Source organism: Macaca fascicularis, chromosome 11 (assembly GCF_037993035.2).
Source record: "Macaca fascicularis isolate 582-1 chromosome 11, T2T-MFA8v1.1".
NCBI lineage: Eukaryota > Metazoa > Chordata > Mammalia > Primates > Cercopithecidae > Macaca > Macaca fascicularis.
In genome coordinates this window covers 117603021-117628829 of record NC_088385.1, presented here as the reverse complement: position 1 = coordinate 117628829, position 25809 = coordinate 117603021, and the positions used below count along the sequence as shown (strand labels likewise).

The window sequence follows — 25809 nt, the reverse complement described above, 5'->3', positions numbered from 1 at the left end:
TTACTAAATGATTCTCCATAGAGAAAAGCCTTGTCTGTCTTGATCACCCCTGCTTCCCTGTCTAGAACAATGCCTGGCACGGAGTGGGTACTCCATAAATATTTGTCTGCTGAATGAATTGCTGTCTTTCATATTTCTACTCTAAATGCCATTCCGATGATGCGCCCTGCCCTGGAGTAGCCCAAAGTCCTGTGGACTCCAGCAAGAGCCACCCTGACCTCCACAGTCAGATGTTCACAGCAGCGCTGGGCACCAACTCCAAATGTCACCAGCTGGGCTCATTGCCTTGCCCTGACAAATGGCACTTATGTGACTTCTGGTGGACAGAGCTGTAGCAGGGGAAAGTGAGTTGGTGCCTGAGGAAAGTGGATCGAGAGGCTGAGTTCTTAAACTCAAGGGCCCTGCACCAGTAGCGAGGGGGCCCAACTGAGGGGACATGGAGCCCTCACCCTGAGGATATTGCTTTGGAAGAGGATGCCTGGGTGGTGCAATTACCTCGTGGCATACTGAGATGGGGATTCGTGCATCCTGCATTCATTGGGAAACAAAATGAATTTCTCGGAGAGACAGGGCTTTGCAAAATGTAAAGCGCTGCAGGAAGCAACATACATGGAAAGGTCAGGAAAGAGAGCCGATCTGTTTGCTGAGTGTGGGCTGTACTTCTAAACGCGGCCAAAGTCGATGCGCAGCCCCTGGAGGTGGCACAGTTTGGGGACCCCTTGGATAGGCGTGCACTCGGGGAGGCTGGGAAGCCAGAGAGGAATGGGCCAAAGTTTCTTCGGGTATCTGCAGAACCCAGGACCGCCCGCACAGCTTGCCTCTTCTCTTCCCGCCCCTGGCCTGCACGCGTGAAATCTGCAAATTCCCCTTTCAACTGCTGCACGCGCTCGTTCAACTTCGCCCTGGCTAGAATCGGGATAACCGTCCCGATGATTATATAACTTTCCGAGTTCAGGAAAGAGAAATCCAAGGGAGAGAAATGATGAAATTTTCTTTATGGACGGATTTTTTACCTCCAAAGTAAAGTTACAGAAGTGCACAAAAATATATATATACAAATACCCATACACCCACCACTCACAAAGAGTAACTTACATTTTGACTTATCTCGAAGAGGGTTTTTTCTTTTTAGTTACCAAATAAACCTTTCTCTTCTCCCAAGTTCCAGTATATCTTAATCCAAAATAAGTCAACCTTCTTTTATTTATTATTCTCCTTTTCCATCCTCACCCCAGATTTATCTTAAAGGGTAAATTCCAGGACCCCCGAAATCCCTCGGTGAGTTCCCACATGGCCAGGTCTGCAAACGTCTAGCCTCAACGTACAAGATCCGGCGATGGCCGCAACCGGCAGTATGCACAGCTGCATTTCCTCCCCCAGCCCCAACTCCCGCATGCAACTTTGCAACTCACTCTCGGGCCCGCTGTCGGGGGCGGGCCTATTTATTCGGCCCGTTTGGCGGAAGGATCCCGCGCGTGGACGCAGTTGCGCTCAACCATCTCCGCCCCGCCCCGCGCCCTGGCCCCGCCCCCTCCCGCGCCCGGGCCCCGCCCCCTCCCGCGCGCCCTATGGCCCATAAAGAAGTCCCGGCCGGGCCGCTGCACTCCCCGCGCGCATCCGTGCGCCGCCCGAGGCTGTCTAAGGAGTCGGCGGCCATTTTGTTCTTCTCGTGGTTCCAGTGGGGAGAGAAGGAGGAAGCAGGGAGCGGGGCGGCAGGGGGGGGACCCGCCGCGGCTGCTGCCACCGCCGCCACCACCGCCTCTGCTCGTGGCGTGGGAAAGGAGGTGTGAGTCCCGGGCGCGAGCCGGCGGCGGCGCCGCTGCGGGAGGGTCGGCGGTGGGAAGGCGATGGCGGATTTAGACAAACTCAACATCGACAGCATCATCCAACGGCTGCTGGAAGGTAAGGGGGGCGGCGGGCGGCTGAAGGGGGAGGCGGGCCCGAGGGCGGCAGGCGGCCCCGGGGGCTCGAGGGAGGGGAGTTGGGAGGCCGGTTGGGCTTGCAGCACCGTGGGAAGTGAGCTTCTCGAGTTGGCCCACGGGCCGGGGGCTGCAGCTGGAGGGAGGCCAGCCCGGGATCCCCAACTTGTCGCCAGCCGCGGACCCTCCAGGCTCCACTCATTCATTGCACGAGGATGCAGGCTTTCTCCCGGCCGTGGAATTTGAAAACTCCGCTCCCCACCCCCATGTTTCCCGCCTCTACCCGTTTGCCCCCGCACACCAGACGGGTCTTTGGAGCGATTGTTGGGCTGGGGGCCCCAGTCCAGCCTCCTGGACGGCGTGCGCCGTACTGTGCGAGATGGACTTTTCGGTGCTCGTCCTCACGGAAGGCAGTTTGATGAGGGCGTGAGTTCCACCGGGTTTGGGGGCTCTTTTCCTGCTTGCTTTTATTTTTCGTGGTTCTGGGGTCTTGGGGGGCCCATTTCTTGTTACTTGGTAACAAGCGTTCATGTCTCAAGAGGTGTGAGAACCTGTCTTCGCCTGCCCTCCAAATCGTTTTAAGTTATTCTAATCTTGGAGAGGTCTCCGCGCTCTTTTCCTGAACGTGCATCTGAACAGGAAGTCAGCAAGGCTGACGGTATCGTTATCTTTCCAATGTGCCAGGCTCTGTCTTGAGCACTTTGCGTCCATGAAATTATTACTGTAATAATCATAACTGGCGCTTCTAAAGGGCTTACTGTGTGTCAAGCATTCTTTGAGCACTTAACACAGATTTCATATTCTCCCACCCATTGCAAGATATTTGCATTTTTTTTTTGTTGTTTTTGTTATTTTACAGAAGAAACTGAGATGAAGTCACTTAACCAAGGTCACACAGTTAGTGAATTGGGTTTCAAACCCAGATAGCCAGGAGCTAGTAAAACTCGCTACAGACAACACTGAAGGAAGGGGGCCAGTGGTTTAGTAAAGGTTAATAGAAAGGTTTAAATTTCGGCTCATCTAAGACTGGTGAGGTGCCTGGCAATTGATTCATGTTGATGTGGGAGAGGGGCGAGGTTCAGCTTTTAAAGACGGAAGCTGAAATGAGCTGCTTTCAGATTCAAGGGCATGTCAACAGATGCTAACATCTTATCCAAGACTTTGTAAGAATTCAGTCATACCCCTTAACTTGGACACTTCATAATGGGAACTTGGCAGTTTTAACTGCTTTTTGCCTTTATATAGTCCTAAAATATTACTGGACTATAAATGCTGTGAGTGGTGGAGTCGAGGGCATGACAGCTCTAGTGTTAGAATTTGCAGATCTTTTAAAGTAAGTTATTAAAATGAAACTCTGAAAATATCTCGTCCTTTTCTTAATCTGTGCATTCTTTCCTTTTATGCTGTCTTTAAAAAAAACACTAAATGTCATTAAGGACCCCTGAAATGCTCTTGAAATGTTATTGCAGGTGAAAACCTTGTGTTGTAGGTGAAAACCTTGTCATTCCTTTAATGTCAGGTATTTATATAAGAACCATATTTTTTCATGCTAGTTAATATAGTTCTTTATTTGAGGCAGCAGTTGGTCAGAAACTGATTAAAATAGTTTGCTGTAAGAAAAGAATTTTTTGTTAAATATTTTCTTTCTAAATTTTAAAATTCTGCTTATCTCTGCAGGGATATGTGTGGCTTTATTTCTCTGAGGAAACAGGAAAAGTTGGAATTTGCATGGATTAGAAACATTAGAATTTTAAATCTAATTAAATTAGAATTTTAAGATCATCTAAGGCTTGCTAATTTAAGTTCTGGTTTGCCCATAACTGCCTCTGTATTCATAAATAGCTTTTGTTAATTTTAATCATTACAATCCTAATAAGTAGTTTGCCTAGTAAATAATGATACATCTAAAATGAGATCATTGTTTCTTAATAGTTCCTCTTGTTATATGGCACTTGAAAACCAGGTTTTCTTATATTTCTTTTTTTGCTGAAATTAATAAAGCAGTGCATTTTAATGCCTTGGGAATAGGCTAACTGCAAAGTATACTTAAATTTCCTTTTTTCTCGTGGGTGTTAAATTGGCAGAGAAACATTTGAAGATGATCCATTGAGGATATGTAGATATCTAAGTTAAATGATGTTGGTAATAAATTCTGTGCTTTACAAGTTTTTTATTTTAAAAAAATTAAATGTAATAATTTAAAATAGAAATGAGAGTCTCACTGTGTTGCCCAGGCTGTTCTCAAACTCCTGGTTTCAAGCAATCCTCCCACCTCGGCCTCCCTGGGTTCTGGGGTTATAGTCATGAGCCACCATGCCCGGCCTGAATTTTGTGCTTTTCGTAATGCCCCCAAAACCTTTTTTTTTTTCCCCTTAAATGCTTTAAGATGTAAGTATATCTGAAAGTAGAGGCAATACGACTTTTGTGACCTTGGTAGACTTTTTCACGTGTTCAGAATTGATCTTTTAAGCTTGAGAGCAGTATAAGCTAGTTGAGAAGTAGCTCAGTAATAGTACTAAAAAGCTAACTGAAAAGTGAAGTCTTAAGAAAAACAGCATGTTGGTTTAGATCTTAGTCACTAACTTTGCAGTTCTTTTCTTTTCTGAACTCCTGAATGTTTCTGTAAGTAATGGCATCACCTCTGCAACCCACCATGGATGCTTTTATCCAAACTCTGCCTTGCTGATGATAAAACCTTAAGGTTGTTAACTCCTTAGTGTAACGGACAGTAAAACGGCATTTTGAGAGAAAATAAGCCAGCTGTTGATTTGGTCTGATGTATTGAAGAAAAGTGGGATTTGGGGCAGTTTTACTTTGTAAATGACCTCCTTCAAGGAGCCATGGAGGCTAGCATTTTTCTTGCACAGCAGGTGGTTGTAATACTTCACATCTTGGTTTGCAAGAAGCATCTTTGCTTTGAAGAAGGCCATTGTCAAACTGCAAGACCATGTCAGGTTCTGCAGAATTGCCTGACTTGTTTTATTGGTTTAAATACGACCTCTGCCCTGGCTCACAGAAAGTGCTTACACATTTAATCCTCTGATATATAAGGGTTGTTCTGAAGGTAGGGAGTGTTCAGATATTCTGAAACTCTAAGATTGTTTAAATAACCCATGTGTTCAACTTTTTGGTGCAGTATAAAATGTTCATATTCTGATGGTTAGCCGTCCCTGGTCCTAAAGATAATAAAGGACAAACATAATGGTTTAAAAAGGGGAAGCTTTCTTAATATGCTAACCAAAAAAACAAAAGTAATCTTTCCTAATGAACATCTGTAATTATTTAATTTTTTATTTTATTTTGGAGACAGTCTCACTCTGTCACCCAGGCTGGAGTGGAATCCCGGCTCACTGCAACCTCCACCTCCTAGGTTCAAGCGATTCTCGTACCTCAGCCTCCCAAGTAGCTGGGATTAACAGGCACACACCACCACGTGCAGCTAAGTTTTTGTATTTTTAGTAGAGACGAGGTTTCTCCGTGTTGACCAGGCTGGTCTCGAACTTGTGACCTCAAGTGATCTGCCCACCTCAGACTCCCGAAGTGCTGGGATTACAGGCATGAGCCATGGTGCCCAGCCTGTAATTATTTGTTTACGGAAAAGGTAATTTTTACACTCACATCCAAGTTACCAATTTCTAATTCCCTCATTGATAAGAACTCTGGTGTTAGCCCTTGCCCTTCCTTCCCATCAGCATGTTGGTTGTATGCCCATTTCCTCTCCTAGGCAAGGCAGGAAAGCTTTGTTGGAGACAGATGATCTGCAGCTTGCAGGAGTTCTTTGTTAAATCACAGCATTGAAAAAGGATTACTCTCCTTGTGCCCGCAGTGCCCTCTTGCCTGTCAGTAGCAGGAGGCAGCAGTGATTACTGACAGAATTGTGTGTGACATTGTTGTGCTTGGGGGGGGGATGTGACACGCAGGAGCAGAGCCCTGGGCATTCCTCCTCAGAACTGGGCAAATGGACATGAAGTTGTGGCCCAGCAGTGGTCAGCTGTGGAAATTAGTGAGGTGATTTGATGTCTTTGAAAGCACAGTCCTATTATAACCTGTAACCTGTTGTGCAGAATCACAGTACCAGTCAGCCCACTTGACTAGGTGAGGATCTCTGATTGTGAAGCAGGGAAATTATTGGTATTATGTGGACTTCACCATTTAACTTAATTTACAATCGAGGCCATTAGTTGACCTTAGAGATTGAAATATGAAGGAGTTAATATTCTGGGTGTCAGTCGCTTTGTAGATAAAGAACTGGAAAGTCATTCAAGACCAAGAAGGAAAGATTTCATTTCCATGGAGCTTATGGAATTCCAGGACAGAGTTTGAGTTTACATTTTAAGGTCATACCTCTGTATCCAAAGCATCAAAAACAGATGATTTATTTATGGATCTTGGTGATTTGTCTGAACTCTCCAGCTTCCCCACTTCACTGGGGTTTACTGTCATCCCTCTTCTAGAAGGGAGTGGTTGTCACCGACAGTAAAGCTTACAGCAAATGAAAACTCAAAATGTAGGGTCAGATGTAGAGTCTACTCGGTGGTGTATTACCAAAATGTGTTCTTAGACTGTGGAAAATTGAAGTTTTTAATGGATTGGCTTTACTCTAGGTGTAGAAAACTCAAGATGCTTTATTGAGAACAGTGAACAGTGTTTTGCAGCTACATCCTATCTGTCTTGAAAAAAATGGTGTCACTTTTATTTATTTTTTACTGGGTCTCACTCTGTCCCCAGGCTGGAGACCTGAACTCCTGGGTTCAAGCGATTCTTCGTTCTCATCCTCCTGGCTAGCTGAATCTGCAGGCACACACCACCACACCTGGCTAATTTTTTTTTCTTTTTCTTTTTTTCTTAAAGACGGGCGTTGCCTAGGCTGTTCTTGAACTCCTGGCCACAAGGGAGGCCTCAGCCTCCCAAAGTGTTGGGATTACAGGCGTGAGCCACAGCTCCCTGCCTTAGTGTCACTTTTCAATGCCCGAAGTATAACCCCATCAGTTAGGAAAGTCAGGATGGGGAGAGGGCAGGGTGTGGAAACAATTGCGATAATCAGAACATGGAAGTCTTCCTGCTGGTGACTTTGCAGAGAAACTAAAGGATTCTTTTTTTTTTTTTTTTTTTTTGAACTTTTGTCACCCAGGCTGAAGTACAGTGGCAGGATCTTGGCTAACTGCAGCCTCCGCCACCCGAGTTCAAGCGATTCTTCTGCTTCAACCTCAGTTGTTGAGTAGCTGGGACTACAGGCACGTGCCACCATGCCCTGCTAATTTTTGTATTTTTAGTAAAGATGGGGTTTTACCATGTTGGCCAGGCTGGTCTCGAACTCCTGACCTCAGCTGATCCACCCACCTCGGCCTCCCAAAGTGCTGGGATTACAGGCATTAGACACCATGCCCGGCCCAAAGGATTCTTGATATACTTTTTGCAGGAAAGAACTCAGTTCTTTATGGGAATGCTTAATGTTGGAAATATTTACTTTCTGTTTTGATTTGAGTCTTATTTTCCTAAATCTGTCAAATATCATGAGGCTATTGATTCACTGAAATGAATATGATGTGGCATATTGTTAAAATTATCACCTACTTTTTAACAGGATTATTTTAAAACAGCAAAATCTTCGTTGACTTATTTTTATACCACTCGTGCCTTTCTTGGGTTCTGAAACTTCATTAGAATTCAGCTAGGGCTTTTTTAGTGTGTGCTATTTCTTTAATATGTTTTTCTTTAAACAATTAAGGGGCATTTCTGTGGCAAGGAAAATACTTTTTTATTCCTCATAAATAATCTCAAACTTGTCTTAAATTTCCTTCCATAGTTTCCATCTTTGCTTTGCTTGTTGCCAGCAACTAACTTTCAAAAGTTGGTATTGCTTATGAGAAAGAGCTGGTGTTGTAAATAATCACCAATGCTATTTTATTTATTTTTTTGAGACAGGGTCTCACTCTGTGGCCCAGGCTGGAGTGCAGTGGTGTGGTCTCAACTCAGTGCGGCCTCTACCTCCCAGGCTCAAGTGATCCTCCCATCCTAGCCTCCCGGGTAGCTGGGACTATAGGTGCATGCCACCATGTCCAGCTATATTTTGTATTTTCGGTAGAGACTGGATTTCACCATGTTGTCCAGGCTAGTCTCCAACTCCTGAGCTCAAGTGATCCTCCCACCTCGGCCTCCCACAGTGCTGGGATTATAGGCCCGAGTCACTGCACCTGGCTGCTGTTCTTTTATAATTCAAATTTTTACCAGTTTGTTTTCAATAAAAATGTGTGGAAGTTTTTATAATATGCTCATGCCAGTGATTTGCCAGAAAAATAGATCAGATACATTTCTACAGAGCAACCTTCGCTTTTAACAGTAATAATACATTTTCCTGAATCTCCCTTTCTAGCCAGATAAAGAAATATTGATACTTCTACTGAAGAGTCACATCCTTAGGTCGAATTTGGTGTTGCTTTTTTATTGTTGTTTTGAGACGGAATTTTTTTTTTTTTTTTTTTTTTTTTTTTTTTTTTGAGATGATGTCTCATTCTTGTCCCCCAGGCTGGAGTTGATGGTGCCATCTGGGCTCACTGCAGCCTCCGCCTCCTGGGTACAAGTTCAAGTGATTCTTCTGCCTCAGCCTCCCAAGTAGCTGGGATTACAGGTGCCTGCCACCACGCCCAGCTGATTTTTGTATTTTTAGTGCAGACAGGATTTACCATGTTGGCCAGGCTGGTCTCGAACTCCTGACCTCAGGTGATCTGCCTGCCTTGGCCTCCTAAAGTGCTGGGATTACTGGCGTGAGCCACCACGCCCGACCGAAACAGAGTTTCTTTCTTGTTGCCCAGGATGGAGTGCAGTGGCACAATCTCGGCTCACTGCAACCTCCACCTCCCGGGTTCAAGTGATTCTCGTGCCTCAACCTCCTGTGTAGCTGGGATTACAGGCGTGTGCCACCATGCCCAGCTAATTTTTGTATTTTTAGTAGAGATGAGAGTTCACCATGTTGGCCACGCTGGTCTTGAACTCCTAACCTCAGGTCATCCACCCTCCTCAGCCTCCCAAAGTGTTGGGATTACAGGCATGAGCCACCGCGCCCGGCCTTCTCCTTTGGTTTTGAAGTTCAATGTAGAACAGATTCTTAATTGGGAGGGTGGTATGGTGGATGCACCAATAGATCTAGCATTGCGTCCTCGTGTCCTTAAGCTCTGTGACTTTGGACCAAGTCATTGTAAAATGGGAGATGACAGTGCCTGATTTCCTAGGATTGTTGACAGGATTGAATGGCAATATAAAGCCCTTGGTACAGTGCCTAGTGGATAAGTGCTTGGTAAATGTTAACTACAGTGAGTAAATAACTGTTTGATGGACATTGAAAATAGTGAAGTGGGCTGGGCGCGGTGGCGCACACCTGTAATCCCAGCTACTTGGGGGACTGAGGCAGGAGAATCACTTGAACCCAGGAGGTGGAGGTTGCAGTGAGCCACAATCACGCACCACTGCACTCTAGCCTGGCAACAGAGTGAGACTTCATCTCAAAAAAAAAAAAAAGAAAGAAAGAAAAACATAGTGAAGTGAATTTGTATGCTTTTGGCTGATATGGCAACTTTTTTTTTTTTTTTTTTTTTTTTTTTTTTTTTTGAGATGGAGTCTCACTCTGATGTCCAGGCTGGAGTGCAGTGGCACGATCTCAGCTCACTGCAACCTCCGCCTCCCAGGTTAAAGCAATTCTTCTGCCTCAGCCTCCACAGTAACTAGCCACCACGTCCAACCTGATATGACAACTCTTAAGAACTCTCCAATGTTCACTTGGACTGCCAAGCCCCATAAGCCGCATTTGAAATCTCTGTTAGACAATTCAACGTGAAAATTAAGAGTAATTCTAGATTTTCATACTTTGAAAAATACTCCAATAAAGCCTGGTAAGCAAAAGGCACTATTGTTTTGTAATTTTATAGCACAGAAACATGCTTTTTGCTCATCAAAAGTATATAGTCTGGGCTGGGCACAGTGGCTCCCACTTGTAATCCCAGTACTTTGGGCGCCGAGGCAGGCGGATCACCTGAGGTCGGGATTTCGAGACCAGCCTGACCAATATGGAGAAAACCTTCCGTCTCTACTAAAAATACAAAATTAGCTGGACATGGTGACACATGTTTGTAATCCCAGCTACTTGGGAAGCTGAGGCAGGATAATTGCTTGAACCTGGGAGGTGGAGGTTGTGGTGAACCGAGGTCATGCCATTGCACTCCAGCCTGGGCAACAAGAGTGAAACTCCGTCTCTAAATAAATAAATATATAGTCTGGAATGTGTGTTTAATTCTAGTGCCACCAGTCAACACTACTTAAAGATTTATCCAGATTTCAGTCATGCAACAGATTTTGAGCACCTACTGCTTGCTGGCTATGGCTTGTGTACGCTACAGAGCAGGGCTATTGCTGTGGGTTTTACTACAGTGGGTTTGCATTCTACCAGTGGGGCCAGATAAGCCGGCAGAAGCAAACTGGCAAGTATAAAACAAATAAGAGCATGGTGGAGGTGGGGGTGTTGGGTAGTGACCTGATGTTGAGAGAGCCTTTCAAAAAGCATGCAGCAAGCTTGTGAGGGGAGAGGAGATGGATGAGAGAAGCTTTTCTCCAGGGTGAAGTGTGGTGTCTGTGGTGTCTAAAGGCTGAGCAGCTGTATAATAACTGATGGAAGACGGTTTTGGCAGTTTCTATCTTTATATAACTTTTTTCCTTCCGCTAATTGTAGGGAATTTAAGAAGCTTTCAGACCATGTTTGTTGATGTTTTTCATAAGCACCATTCTTTAAATATGAATCTTTGTTCTGAAAAAGCTGCATCTAATCTTAATATGAAGAGTAATTTTTAAGTCCAGGTACAGTGGCTCATGCCTGTAATCCCAGCACTTTGGGGGAGCCAAAGCAAGAGGATCACTTGATCTTGGAAGGTTGAGGCTGCAGTGAGCTAGGATCATGCACTCCAGCCTGGGTACCAGGCTTCTTCCAAAAAGAGGAAGAATTTTTAAATTGTTGGTAGTAGTCCTTTTGCTTTTTACTGATCTCTGAATGTCCCCACCCAGAGGACAAACAGAGAAACAGAATAAAGGAGTTATGTTCAAAGGTGACAGTGGAGAGCTTCCAAAGCCAAAAAAAATTGTTAGCAACATTGATTTCATCTGATGGCATTGACTAAATACAATAGCATTCATAAAACAAAGCCTGCCATTATATGGTATGAGCCAATTATCACAGAAATATTCTCCTGGAAGACTTAAAGTCAGCTATTCATTCATAAGTGTGGGACTCTGCTGAAAAAAATTCACGTTGAAACCGGAAGCTTCTAGGATTTCTTTCCTAGCCAAAAATAAAGCTTCCTGCTGGGCATTGTGCCCAAGTTTTTGGTTAACTTGTGGTGAAATCACTAATGATTGGCATTTTCTGGCCAATGAAGCAGGGATCCCATCTTTCACAGGGAGTATTTCTTGAGTCCTAACTCTGTTATGTATGTCTAGAGAGAAAAAGAAAATCACTTATGGAAAAAACATTATTTGTTGCTCAGTTGCTGTTTTATTAAATATGCATCTGTTTCATATCTTTCCTCGAAGACTATCATTACTATGCTTTTATTGCTTCTTGTTGTATAACATTTTTATCAGAATGAGACTTAGTTACATATTTTGGGGTCCAAAAGTGAACTTTATAACTGTAAAATTAAGGTACATTTAGCAGTTTAGTGCTACTTTATCTGTATCTAATGACTGTCCAATCTGTTATGACTGGAACAAAAACAGAAAATTTCTTTCCCACAACTACCTACCTGCTGACAAGTGAGCTCTGTTGCAAAGTTTGTACTTTGGTAGAAGAACCCTAAGTGCTCTGGTGGTGTGGATGCCCCATGCTGTGCAGTGATTTCTTTCTCCCATTATTACCTTATCTGTTCAAATTATTAGGAAACGTGCTTTCTTACAGTATAGCACATGACTGACATCCTTTGCTACAGACGTGAGCATAAACACAAATGCAGGCCCAGAAATTGCATGGCAAAATAAGTACAACGAACCAACATTTTCTTTTTTTTTTTGAGATGGAGTCTTGCTCTGTTGCCCAGGCTGGAGTGCAATGGCGCAATCTCCGCTCACCGCAACCTCTGCCTCCCTGGTTCAAGCGATTCTCCTGCCTCAGCTTCCCGAGTAGCTGGAATTACACGCATGTGCCACCACTCCCGACTAATTTTTGTGGTTTTTTTTTGTTTTTTTTTTTTTGAGACAGAGTCTCGCTCTGTCACCCAGGCTGGAGTGCAGTGGCCGGATCTCAGCTCACTGCAAGCTCCGCCTCCCAGGTTTACGCCATTCTCCTGCCTCAGCCTCCCAAGTAGCTGGGACTACAGGCGCCCGCCACCTCGCCCGGCTAGTTTTTTGTATTTTTTAGTAGAGACGGGGTTTCACCAGGTTAGCCAGGATGGTCTCGATCTCCTGACCTCGTGATCTGCCCGTCTCGGCCTCCCAAAGTGCTGGGATTACAGGCTTGAGCCACCGCGCCCGGCCAATTTTTGTATTTTTTAGTAGAGACGGGGTTTCACCATGCTAGCCAAGCTGGTCTCGAACTCCAACCTCAGGCGATCCACCCGCCTCAGGCTCCCAAAGGGCTGGGATTACAGGCATGAATCACCGCGCCCAGCCAACATTTTCGTAATGAAATGAAAACAACACAAACATTTTTTCATAGGTAAATTAAATCAGAGATTCTCAGGAGGAAATACCCATGGTCCCATGGTCCTCTGAAAAACACTGATGGGGAAGGTTCTGAGGATTTCCAATCCTGTTTCTTTTCTTTTTTTTTTTTTTTTTTTTTTTTTTTTTTTTTTTTTTTTTGAGACAGAGTCTCTCTGTGTCACCAGACTGGAGTGCAGTGGCGCAATCTTGGCTCACTGCAACCTCCGCCTCCCAGTTGAAGCAATTCTCCTGCCTCAGCCTCCCGAGTAGCTGGGATTACAGGTGCACGCCGTGTTGGCCAGTATGGTCTCGATCTCTTGACCTCATTATCCGCCCGCCTCGGCCTCCCAATGTGCTGGGATTACAGGTGTGAGCCACTGTGCCCGGCCTCCAGTCCTGTTTCTAATAGCATTCGCAGAGACAGGATGGCCCCTTTTTTTGGAATACTATAAAAGAAGTCTTGGCCGGGCGCGGTGGCTCAAGCCTGTAATCCCAGCACTTTGGGAGGCCGAGGCGGGCGGATCACGAGGTCAGGAGATCGAGACCATCCTGGCTGACACGATGAAACCCCGTCTCTACTAAGAAATACAAAAAACTAGCCGGGCGAGGTGGCGGGCGCCTGTAGTCCCAGCTACTGGGGAGGCTGAGGCAGGAGAATGGCGTGAACCCGGGAGGCGGAGCTTGCAGTGAGCTGAGATCCGGCCACTGCACTCCAGCCTGGGCGACAGAGTGAGACTCCGTCTCAAAAAAAAAAAAAAAAAAGAAGTCTTACTTGATATCGAAGATACAATTAAATCTTGTCTAATATTTTAAGATTCTAATTAGACATTAAAACCATGTTTAGGCCGGGCGCGGTGGCTCAAGCCTGTAATCCCAGCACTTTGGGAGGCCGAGACAGGCGGATCACGAGGTCAGGAGATAGAGACCATCCTGGCTAACACGGTGAAACCCCATCTCTACTAAAAATACAAAAAACTAGCCGGGCGAGGTGGCGGGCGCCTGTAGTCCCAGCTACTTGGGAGGCTGAGGCAGGAGAATGGCGTAAACCTGGGAGGCGGAGCTTGCAGTGAGCTGAGATCCAGCCACTGCACTCCAGCCTGGGCGACAGAGCGAGACTCCGTCTCAAAAAATAATAATAATAAAAATAAATAAAACCATGTTTATTATAAGTGTCCTGAAAATGAAGCCACTCAGAGAAAGCTAGTTAAACCATGTTTTTGCCCATTTATCTAAATCTTGTATTGTATTTTGTATTTTGGCTTCATTAGACTAATTGTGGTTTTTCTCCTCTGCAGTGAGAGGGTCCAAGCCTGGTAAGAACGTCCAGCTCCAGGAGAATGAAATCAGAGGACTGTGTTTAAAATCTCGTGAAATCTTTCTCAGTCAGCCTATCCTACTAGAACTTGAAGCACCACTCAAAATATGTGGTAAGTTTGGGGCACACAAGTTATCTTTGGTTACGTGATTGATTAACTGAGTCAAGAATATGTTGATGACCTTGTATTAGCTAGCAGAATCATTCTCCTGTTTGTGAATAGCTTGGAACTACTAAAAATTAAGTTAAATAGTAGCTTTAGAATAAATACCTCTAATGGACTTAGTTTACTTAGAGATACTTCAGATTTTTTAAAAAAATATTTTGCTGAAGGAATAAACATTGCAGAAGAAAAAATGAAACTAAGAATGGAGAGCCAAGGAAAGGTCTGAACTACATAGATGTATAGGAATATGTTTTAAGTTTAAAGCAACACTGTTTATAACTAAAAGTAGAACTTCCTTGATGTTGATTTTGTGGTTCTGTTTTCTGCATAATGGAAGCAGATAATTTGTGTTTTAACTCAATGTAAAACTAAACTGTTTTCATTTGCGTAATATATTCTTATAGCATATTTGCATTGATAAAACTTTGTATTCTTTTTTTTTTTTTTTTGAGACGGAGTCTTGCTCTGTCGCCCAGGCTGGAGTGCAGTGGCCAGATCTCAGCTCACTGCAAGCTCCACCTCCCGGGTTCACGCCATTCTCCTGCCTCAGCCTCCCAAGTAGCTGGGACTACAGGCGCCCGCCACCTCGCCCGGCTAGTTTTTTGTACTTTTTAGTAGAGACGGGGTTTCACCGTATTAACCAGGATGGTCTCGATCTCCTGACCTCGTGATCCGCCTGTCTCGGCCTCCCAAAGTGCTGGGATTATAGGCTTGAGCCACCGCGCCCGTCCATTTTTTTGTATTTTTTTAGTAGAGATGGGGTTTCACCGTGTAGATGGTCTCAATCTCCTGACCTCGTGATCCGCCCGTCTCGGCCTCCCAAAGTGCTGGGATTACGGGCTTGAGCCACCGCGCCCGGCCTGTGTTCATGTTTTTAAAAGTAAAATGTTCTTTGGCATTATCTAGCAGGGAGAAATTGAAAGCTAAATGCATTGATGGGTGGGGGGTGGGGGTCGTGTGTATGTGTGTATGTGCTTTGCTCAGACTGGGCCAAGGCTCGCTAAAAGTGCAGCAGTTCTGCTGACACAGTACCTAGAGACTGAGCTATCAGGGATCTGATATTGATCAGTCATCCTGAAAGGAATACCATGTTACTTGGCAAGAAGGCATGCCTGGACATAATAACCCTTTCCACAGAATAAATTCTTAATTAGTTGAATTTTGTGTGAGGTTCTGGACATACACATATACTTAAAAATTTTATTAAGTTCAATTGAACTAAATATGATGCCAGTTTGGAAATTACTTAGTGTTGGCTGTCCAATTAAACTCTCATTACTAGAGGTCAATGCCATTGTACAATGAATTTTTAAAGAATTTCTTTCTAAAGCTTTGTTAGTGGATTGAGCTGTAAGTATGGGAACACTGTGTAACAAAATTCTTGCTTCTAGGTGACATCCATGGGCAATACTATGATTTGCTGCGACTTTTTGAGTACGGTGGTTTCCCGCCAGAAAGCAACTACCTGTTTCTTGGGGACTATGTGGACAGGGGAAAGCAGTCATTGGAGACGATCTGCCTCTTACTGGCCTACAAAATCAAATATCCTGAGAATTTTTTTCTTCTCAGAGGGAACCATGAATGTGCCAGCATCAACAGAATTTATGGATTTTATGATGAATGTAAGTACTTTTCTATATCTCAGGAAGTTATTGAAATTAAGATATTTATCATAAACAATTATCACGTACTTCTGTTAGGAATTGTGAGAGTTTAGATGCAGTGGTATCATCTCTCATGTTTTCTATTTCATCAACTTGTTTTTAACTTAGCTTTTTAGGGGAGGTGGGGGAACAGAGTCTCACTCTGTTAACAGCCCAGGCTGGAGTGCAGTAGCACCATCTTAACCTCATTGTAACCTCTGCCTCCCAGGCTCAAGCGATCCTCCTGCCTCAGCCTCCCAGGTAGCTAGGACTGCAGACATGCATCACCACGCTCAGCTAATTCATGTATTTTTTTGAAGAGATGGGGTTTCACCTTGTTGCCCAAGCTGATCTGAAACTCGTGGACTCAAGGAATCTGCCCACCTAGGCCACTCAAAAGTCCTGGGATTACTCGTGTGAGCCATGGCGCCCAGCCAGTTTTTTCTCTCTTGGGTAGAAAAAGAACACTGCCGCTATAATAAAATAAGGTCTTGGATTCTTTTATGATGTGATGATCAGATTAGGAAATAATGATCATGGTAGTGGTTTCTTTAAGATGTAAATTGTTGTATTCACAGATAACTTAATTCTTGGTAGAAATCTGAGAACCATTCTAAATAGTTTTAAGCAACTTTATTATGTAATTTCATTCCATAAAATTAATCTGTTGAAAGTATACAATTCAGTGATTTGTAGTAAATTTATAGTTAACGCGACCATCTCACCGTAGCCCCCAGGCAACCACTAATCTACTTTTTGTCTGCTAGAGAACATTGCATGCAAATGGAATCTTGGCAATGTGTAAATAATTAGTTTTTGAAATTATTATGGTTTTTCTCCTCTGGCATAACCGCACCCAGGAAGAATGGCAATAACTTTCCTAAAACTAAAATGTGCTGAACAAAGATTATTTTTACAGTATTTTACGCATTTTGTGACTCATTTTGGATTGTTTATTTAAAGGTGCACTTTGATTTGACTATTGACAAAACACAGTTCTTAAAGCTTTGCAAATAGGCTGGGCGCAGTGGCTCACGCCTGTAATCCCAACACTTTGGGAGGCCACGGCAGGTGGATCATGAGGTCAAGAGATCGAGACCATCCTGGCCAACATGACGAAACCCTGTCTCTACTAAAAATACAAAAATTAGCCAGGCGTGGTGTCAGATGCCTGTAGTCCCAGCTACTTGGGAGACTGAGGCAGGAGAATCGCTTGAACCCGGGAGTCGGGTTCAGTGAGTCGAGATCACACCACTGTACTCCAGCCTGGGTGGCAGAGTGAGACTCCGTATCAAAAAAAAAAAACTTTGAAAATAATCAGTTTGATAAAGGGTTTTACGTCAGAAAAGGTTTTGAATCTTTACCTTCACCTTCCTTTTGTGCTTATTTCTGCCAGGAGGGGTTTCAGGTTTGGAGTGAAGGGGTGGGGTGGTTAAGGAACTTCAGGTAGTTGGCATTTGCTAATATGATTATAGGGAGATCAGCAAAGTGTTGTCCCTGTGGCCCTCCCCTAGACCACATCCTAACTTAGAGTCTCCAGATGTGTGTTTTTCCATCTCAGTTCACATAGATGCAGTGAGCTAGCACATTTGTTAGAAGTGCATCCTAGAAAGATTATATTCACAGACTGAGCCCTTCTACTACCACCCTTTCCCACTACTGGATGTTTGCTTGGTCTGTGTCCTTGAGATCCAGCTGGTAAGATGAGGTGGCAGGAATGATCAGGGACAAAAATTCTGTGGGTTCTGGACTGACTGATACCATTGAACCTGTACAGGAAAGATATTCGATATTAACAGGGATTCTGTGTCAAAGAAGTACCAGTAAGCCAGTTACTACTCCTTAGGTAGTGAAATACAAGGCAGATGTGGTGGGTTTTTTTTGTTGTTGTTTTTTGTTTTTGAGACAGAGCCTTAAGCTGGAGTGCAGAGGTAGGATCATAGCTTACTACAACCTGTAATTTCTGGGCTCAAGCAATCCTTTCACCTCAGCCTCCCTAAGTGCTGGCATTACAGGCATGGGCCACCACACCCAGGCAACATTGTGTTTTGGATACTTATTCCAAGTGTTACTCTTGAGTTAAGAAAGGGTTCCTTTTACATAACTGTTAGCCCAGTAAATACTTTTCATGTTTGCACTGATGAATTCAAATCCATTTGACCTCATTGTTGTGACTTCTATCCTAACGTAATGATACTAGCTGCATCAGTTTCAGTTTCTACTCAATGCAGAGGCCTTTAAAATGACTTAGAAGATCAGTGTCGGTTGGTATCAGTTTCGACTCCTGTTTGATCATCAACACAGTTTATAGATCAAGCATCCTCTCTCCCATCAGGCAGATACAATTTGCCATCCAGTCTACTTGTGGGCATAAAAGTGCCCTTGACATAGGTGGCTTCTGGTTGAAGGCTTGCAGACATTTAGTATATATATTATATATATTAATTTTATTAAAATGAAAAGTTGTATTCAAATGTTGATTTTCATGGGACAATTTTAAAACCACTGCCTGTTTTCCAGGTACATAAGTACTTTATACTACCATTTCTTTTTTGTTTGTTTGTTTAAATTTTGCAAATGTGATGAAAAGGCTGAGGTATATGTTGTTGGGTAAAACAGGAGTGTTTGTTGATCCATTTCTGCTATCGGAGCTGTCTGATGTACAGTAATGGGAAACTGCATTACAGGTTATGGCTCAGAATCTTAGGATTTGGAAGCTAGACGATTTCCCTGGTTAAACCTTTTAGGACCCAGATGTTCCTAGTGGTTTGAGGTGGCCTTAGGGAGGATATGAAGAGAGAAGAGAAAGAGACAGCCCCACGCTTCAAGTGCTGAGAGGCAAAAGGAGGAAGCAAACTGATTTTTCATGGAGAGGCCAGCAGAAATCGGCAAGAGAAGAAACTGGAGTTTGTGGCATAACTAAAGAATCAAAGGCCGGGCATGGTAGCTCATGCCTGTAATCCCAGTACTTTGGGAGGCCAAGGTGGGTGGATCACTTGAGGTCAGGAGTTCAAGACCAGTCTGACCAACATGGTGAAAACCCATCTCTACTAAAAATACAAAAATTAGGTGTGGTGGTGCACACCTGTAGTCCCAGCTACTCAGGAGATTGAGGCAGAAGAATCCCTGGAACTCGGGAGGCTGTGGTTGCAGTGAGCCGAGATCACATTGCTTTACTCCACCTGGGTGACGGAGTGAGACCCCACCTCAAAAAAAAAAAATATCCAGAAGTGAAGCTGACCTTGGGGAAAGAGGAAGTCACTATCACTGGGGGGCTAAGGCAGCAGCCCTGTTCTTATAATACAGGTTAAGTATTCCTTACCTGGAATGCTTGGGACTAGAAGTGTTGCAGGTTTCAGAGTTTTGTGTTTTGTTTTGTTTTGTTTTGTTTTAATTTTGGAATATTTGTGTTATAATTACTGGTTAAACATCCCTAATCCAAAAATCTGAAATCCGGAATGCTCCAGTGAGCATTTCCTTTGAGCATCATGTGAGTGCTCAAAAAGTTTCAAATTTTGGAGCATCTTGGATTAAGGATACTCATCTTGTGGTGGTGGTGGTGGTTAGTAGTAGTATTGCTGTTGGACATGGGAGGTGGTGTTTTTGCAGATTGCCCATCAGCCTTTCGTAAGGAGGAGTTTGTTGGTTTTTTTTTTTTTTTTTTTTTTTTAGATGGAGTTTCATTCACTCTTGTTGCCCAGGCTGGAGTGCAATGGTGCGATCTTGGCTTACTGCAACCTCTGCCTCCCAGGTTCAAGCAGTTTTCCTGCCTCAGCCTCCTCAGCCTGGCGGGAGGAGTTTGTTGAACTTTCAGAACCCCTCCAGTGAAGGAGTTAGTAGCCTCTAAAGAAATGCGCAACAGGGTGACCCACAGAGTTAGACCCAGTCATTGAGAAACCAGAAATTACTAGGAGAAAAGATAACACTCTTCTCTGCAGAGAGAAGGCAAACATTTGTTGAATTTACATTACATTTCAAGCCCTGTGCTAAACTCCCTAGACTGCTTGATTTGCATTACAGGGTGGGAAGTGTGGTTCAGGTCAGTTGTTTGGGCTGGCCCTAACTCTCAAAGGAGAGGTACAGGTTTAAACCTTTCGATGTCCCTGTAGTCCCCGGGAAGAGACTAAGGACAAACTCTTGGTTTGGTTTGGTTTGGTTTGGTTTGGTTTGTTTTTTGAGATGGAGTTTCGCTCTTGTTGCCCAGGCCGGAGTGCAATGGCACAATCAAGGCTCACCACAATCTCCGCCTCCTGGGTTCAAGCGATTCTCCTGCCTCAGCCTCCCAAGTAGTTGGGATTACAGGCATGCACCACCACACCCAGCTAATTTTTGTATTTTTAGTAAAGAAGGGATTTCTCCATCTTGGTCAGGCTGGTCTCAAACTCCCAACCTCAGATGATCTGCCCGCCTTGACCTCCCAAAGAGCTGGGATTACAGATGTGAGCTACCCCGCCTGGCCAAACTGTTGGTTTTTAAAGATTGTGCTTAGTAAGGTACAGGAAACAAAGGCATCTGGACAATTGGACAGTCCTCAACCAATCCAGAGAAATTTGTTCTTGCAAGGTATGTGAGTAGGTTTTAAACTCAGAACATCAGTTTCCTGTAGAAACAGTGCATAGTGGCATATTTCTGTCAGAACTGCACTCTGACTCCAGAATGTGTGGATGCCTGTGCTGGTGAGAGAACGTGACCACCCTGTGACATCAGGCCTGTGGGAGCATGTGGAGTCTGTGCAGTGTTGGAAACAAATGCCCTGTAGTGCCTGTGAGAGGCACCACTGCCGTGTGATCATTGTGCCTCCTGCTAGAGCACTGAGGCCTGGGGATCCTCTGGTATCTGTAGGTTGTTGAGGGGAGTACATGGGGGATGGGTGCTAACTCAGGATTCCTCAGAAGGAAGGTCGTAATGCCACATGGTGTAAGTTCGTAATCGCCTTAAGAATTAGGGAACTAGCTGCGGTGAGATTGAACAAAGCATACTGGATTTCAGACAGAATTGATGCTACCAGATAATTCCTGGGATTTGATGGCAATCCTTAATCATTATCAAATCTGGAATTCTGGTTTCATACTTCTGTGGAATTTAAAAAGATTTCATGTGAAAATGTAAGTCATTGCTTTTAGATCAGATGTGTCTCTCCTAAACCCCTTCCCTCCAGGAGAGTCTTTCTTTAAAGAGATGGGTTGTCACTATGTTGCCCAAGCTGTTCTTGAACTCCTGGGCTCAAGCGATCCTCCTACCTCAGCCTCCCGAAGTGCTGGGGTTACAGGTCTGACCCACCACGCCCAGCTCTTATTTTAAAAGAGTGTTAAAATAAGACAGTTTTATTAAGATTCTTAATAAAAACATAGTTTCGTTTGCTTAAAAAGCACCCAGAATCTTGCTTTGGGGGAAGTTAATCCTGAGAGAATGAGCCTACGGAACAGTAATACTCTCTTTTTAATCACAGGTAAAAGAAGATACAACATTAAACTATGGAAAACTTTCACAGACTGTTTTAACTGTTTACCGATAGCAGCCATCGTGGATGAGAAGATATTCTGCTGTCATGGAGGTAGTTGGGCTGATTTTTGTTCCAAATAGGTTTTGATCCCTTCCAAAGGATGAACACTTTAACATTTGTGAGTTACCATTGGGATGACTTCCTCTGACAGAACACTCTCCTTTGTTGATGTGTTGCATTGCACTGTCACTCCGATACAGCCAGGATTACTTGGATAAAAATCTTAAGGAACTGATTTATTACAGGGAATTCTAGACTCTGTAAATTAGGATTGAAAATAGAGCAGAAAATGTTTATTTTTATTTTATTTTTTGTAAGGATGAGTTCTCACCATGTTGCCCAGGCTGGTCACAAATTCCTGGGCTCAAACAATCCTCCTGCCTTGGACTTCCAAAGTGCTGGGATTACAGGCGTGAGCCACCGTGCCCGGCTCGGAAAAGTATTTTTAACTATAAAATGAACAATATGTAATTTGCTGTGCCAGGGATCCTCTAGAACACTGAAGATGTGAATAGATTTTCCCTTGTTTGTTTTTTATCCTCTCAGAACTTTCTCTGACTTGGATTTTAAAAGTTATTTTGTCCAGGCATAGTAATTCGCATCTGTAATTCCAGCACTTTTGAGAGGCCAAGGTGGAAGGATTGCTTGATGCCATGAATATGAGAACAGCCTGTAACATATCGAGACCCCTGTCATTAGAAAAAGTGTTAAAAATTAGCCAGGTGTAATGGTGCACACCTGTAGCCATAGCTATTTGGGAGGCTGAGGCGGGAGGATCACTTGAGCCCAGGGGTTTAAGGCTGCAGTGAGCTATGATCGCACCACTGCACTCCAGCCTAGGCAACAGAGGAAGACCCTATCTCTAAAAATATATACATACATATTTTATAAGCTATTTTTCTTTGCTCAGTGGTTGTGCTTTCTATAATGTAATTAAAATAGTAATTGCAAAGAGAATTTCTTTTCATGTATGGTGTGAAATTAATCAGCCATCAAAAAGCCAACATAATGTCTTTTATCTCTGTGCTTCTATACTTACACAGGTTTTGGTAGAGTTGGATACATGGTTTTTAACTCTTATAATATGCATCCCATATTGTAACTCGATACAATGAGCTCTTGTAGATTTTAATGGTCTATGAATAGTGCAGATTTCCTAGAGAACTACCTCTCACTGAGCATCCTTATCTTCTCAGCTCAGTCATTATAAGCCATCAATCGTAACATTGCTCATTATTGTCATCAACTGGGGAAGCCCATAGAAGAGTTTTTTAAATCACTGGATTTTGTTTTACAGTGTTCTGTATAATATAACTGCCTCCATGTACTGTTTAAACCTGCAGCACCCCATGCATTACTGCATATAATTCTAGTGTGTATCCAGTTGTCCTTTTTCTGTGTGTGTGTGTGTTTTTTTTCTTTTAACCAAAAGTAAATAAAATATAATCCGATTTCAGTTTTTGTGTCAGGATTATTGAATTTCTCTGTAGACAAATGGAACTTTTGAAGGGGTAATATCCTTTTAAAAGTTTTGCTTTCTTCGTTTTTCTTTTCCTCATTGAATAGGTTTATCACCAGATCTTCAATCTATGGAGCAGATTCGGCGAATTATGCGACCAACTGATGTACCAGATCAAGGTCTTCTTTGTGATCTTTTGTGGTCTGACCCCGATAAAGATGTCTTAGGCTGGGGTGAAAATGACAGAGGAGTGTCCTTCACATTTGGTGCAGAAGTGGTTGCAAAATTTCTCCATAAGCATGATTTGGATCTTATATGTAGAGCCCATCAGGTATTGATTTTGAATTTTACATGTACACTTAAGAGCATGTGTGTGAGCACAGATTCTCCTTGTTGATTTTGGTGGGTAGGTATTGCTTATTTATACAAAGTGTTTCTGGAACACAAGATATCAGGCTCAATGGGAAACTGAAACGTGGTTTTACTTACCTAATATTTGCACCTATTTATACTGAAAAAATTTTCTCTCGAAGGTGGTTGAAGATGGATATGAATTTTTTGCAAAGAGGCAGTTGGTCACTCTGTTTTCTGCGCCCAATTATTGTGGAGAGTTTGACAATGCAGGTGCCATGATGAGTGTGGATGAAACACTAATGTGTTCTTTTCAGGTAGAGCATGCTTTCAACATTATTTCCTTTTACTATGTTTGCACTTTGCTGGTTGAAAAATATAATTGCCACTTTTTGCCTAGTGTTCATTTATGCTAAGTAGGCTGTTTCTATTTTCCCTTAACCAGTGTGTGTTATAGTTGAATAATGTGTAGATCCCTTGTAAAAGAAAAAATTAATTATGGCACCTTTTCCCAGTGTTTAATTATGATTTTTTTGCATTGCATATTGGCTCCTTATGCTTTTATGGCTGTTTTACTGTAGATCTAAAACCATAATGACAATGTAATGTTCAGCTAAAATTAAATCACCACTTGCATGTGAAAAGTACTGAGTGCCTCGTGCTATGTGTTTACTTAGTTCTGCCCTCTAGTCTAATTTCCACAAAACTTCTGCTAATGTACCACGACATCATTTGGCCTTCAGTTGGCACAAAAGCATTATTTAGAATCTGCCTCAGCCTTTTTCTCATTTGCAAGTTTTTTTTGTTGTTGTTGTTGTTGTTTTTTACCAATTGTCAGAGAACTTGCAGCTTTCAAAATTCCAAAGATTGTGCAAGAATCCCCTGCAGTTTGGAGAAACACTTTTGTAAAGAACTTTCTCCCCTATACAGAAGGAATAGCTAAAGATATTACCAGTACTCAGAGACAAAATAATTTGTCCAGATCATAGATTTTTATCTCTTCATCATAGCCTTAATTACTAAATGTTTACATGTCAACTTAGCTTGTGTTAATATGCTAGGGAGGCTTTTACAGTTGTTGGGGCGTTGTAAACGCCATCTGAACAAAAGATCTGAATGAAATGTAAGGACTCTTTAAGATTTGGGGTTGAGTATATTTCCTAAATGAACTGTCTTTTGAATCTCTCCAGATTTTAAAGCCTGCAGAGAAAAAGAAGCCAAATGCCACGAGACCTGTAACGCCTCCAAGGGGTATGATCACAAAGCAAGCAAAGAAATAGATGTCATTTTGACACTGCCTAGTTGGGACTTGTAACATAGAGTATATAACCTTCATTTTTAAGACTGTAATGTGTACTGGTCAGCTTGCTCAGATAGATCTGTGTTTGTGGGGGCCCTTCCTTCCGTTTTTGATTTAGTGAATGGCATTTGCTGGTTATAACAGCAAATGAGAGACTCTTCACTCCAAAAAGAAAAGTGTTTTGTTTTTTAATTCTCTCTTCCTTTTGCAAACAATTTTAATGATGGTGTTAAAGCTGTACACCCCAGGACAGTTTATCCTGTCTAAGGAGTAAGTGTACAGTTGATCTTTTTAAATTCAGTACAACCCATAATCATGTAAATGCTCGTTTTCTTTAGGACATAAAGAGCCCTAGGGTGCTCCAAGTCTGTACATGTTCTTGTCATAAAATGCATACTGTTGATACAAACCACTGTGAACATTTTTTATTTGATAATTTTGTTTCAAAGGGATTGCTTTTTCCTCTCATTGTCTTGTTATGTACAAACTAGTTTTTATAGCTATCAACATTAGGAGTAACTTTCAACCTTGCCAGCATCACTGGTATGATGTATATTTAATTAAAGCACACTTTTCCCCTACCGTATACTTAAAATGACGATTAAAGCCATTCTTTTAAATATTTGTGACTCTTTCCTAAAGCCAAAGTTTCTGTTGAATTACGTTTTGGCACACCCCTAAGTACAAGGTGGTATGGTTGTGTACACATGCTGCCTTCTCGGGGATTCAAAAACAGGTTTTTGATTTTGAATAGCAATTAGTGATATAGTGCTGTTTAAGCTACTAATGATTAAAGGTAATAACATTTTGTACAATTTCCATATAGTCTATTCATTAAGTAATCTTTTTACAGTTGCATCAGGCCTGAACCCGTCCATTCAGAAAGCTTCAAATTATAGAAACAATACTGTTCTATACGAGTGACCGATTATGCTTTCTTTGGCCTACATTCTTTATTCTGCGGTGAAGTTGAGGCTTATAAGTTAAAACAAAGGAACTAACTTACTGTCCACCAGTTTATACAGAACTCACAGTATCTATGACTTTTTTTAAACTAAGATCTGTTAAAAAAGAAATCTGTTTCAGCAGATGACCGTGTACAATACCATGTGGTGAAAATGAATTCAGACTTATTAAATGATGAACTTGTTAAATCCTCTCAGTGTCTATTTATCAGCACAATACACACAGGAGAACTGTTGATGGCATATTGAATAGATTTTCCTGAATAAATTGCTCTGGAAACCACATGGTTGCATTTTGGTTTTGTCTTCTTTCATATAGTCTGTTTTCCAAAGATGGATTATAATACAGATACTAATACTCTTCGAGTTGTAACCTGGAGACAGCTATTCATGTAACAGAGTGATGAGGTGGAATGATCCTCCTCCTCTACCGTTTGGGGAGATGGGGATTAATCTGTCTGTGTCCATAGTTTTCTTACTGTCTGGTTCACTTGAACCTAGTGGCGAA

The 25809-nt window shown here is 42.8% G+C and overlaps 1 protein-coding gene across 1 annotated transcript; it reads left to right on the top strand.

The window, feature by feature from the left end:
- The first annotated feature begins 1663 nt into the window (after nt 1-1663).
- On the top strand, nt 1664-25584 carry PPP1CC (protein phosphatase 1 catalytic subunit gamma). Its single transcript, XM_015430661.3, has 8 exons — nt 1664-1902; nt 13895-14026; nt 15472-15702; nt 21173-21277; nt 22793-23016; nt 23219-23353; nt 24227-24287; nt 25190-25584. Exons 1-8 carry the CDS (start codon nt 1848-1850, stop codon nt 25258-25260), a joined length of 1014 nt encoding a protein of 337 aa, XP_015286147.1. The 5' UTR covers nt 1664-1847; the 3' UTR covers nt 25261-25584.
- The last annotated feature ends 225 nt before the right edge of the window (nt 25585-25809 follow it).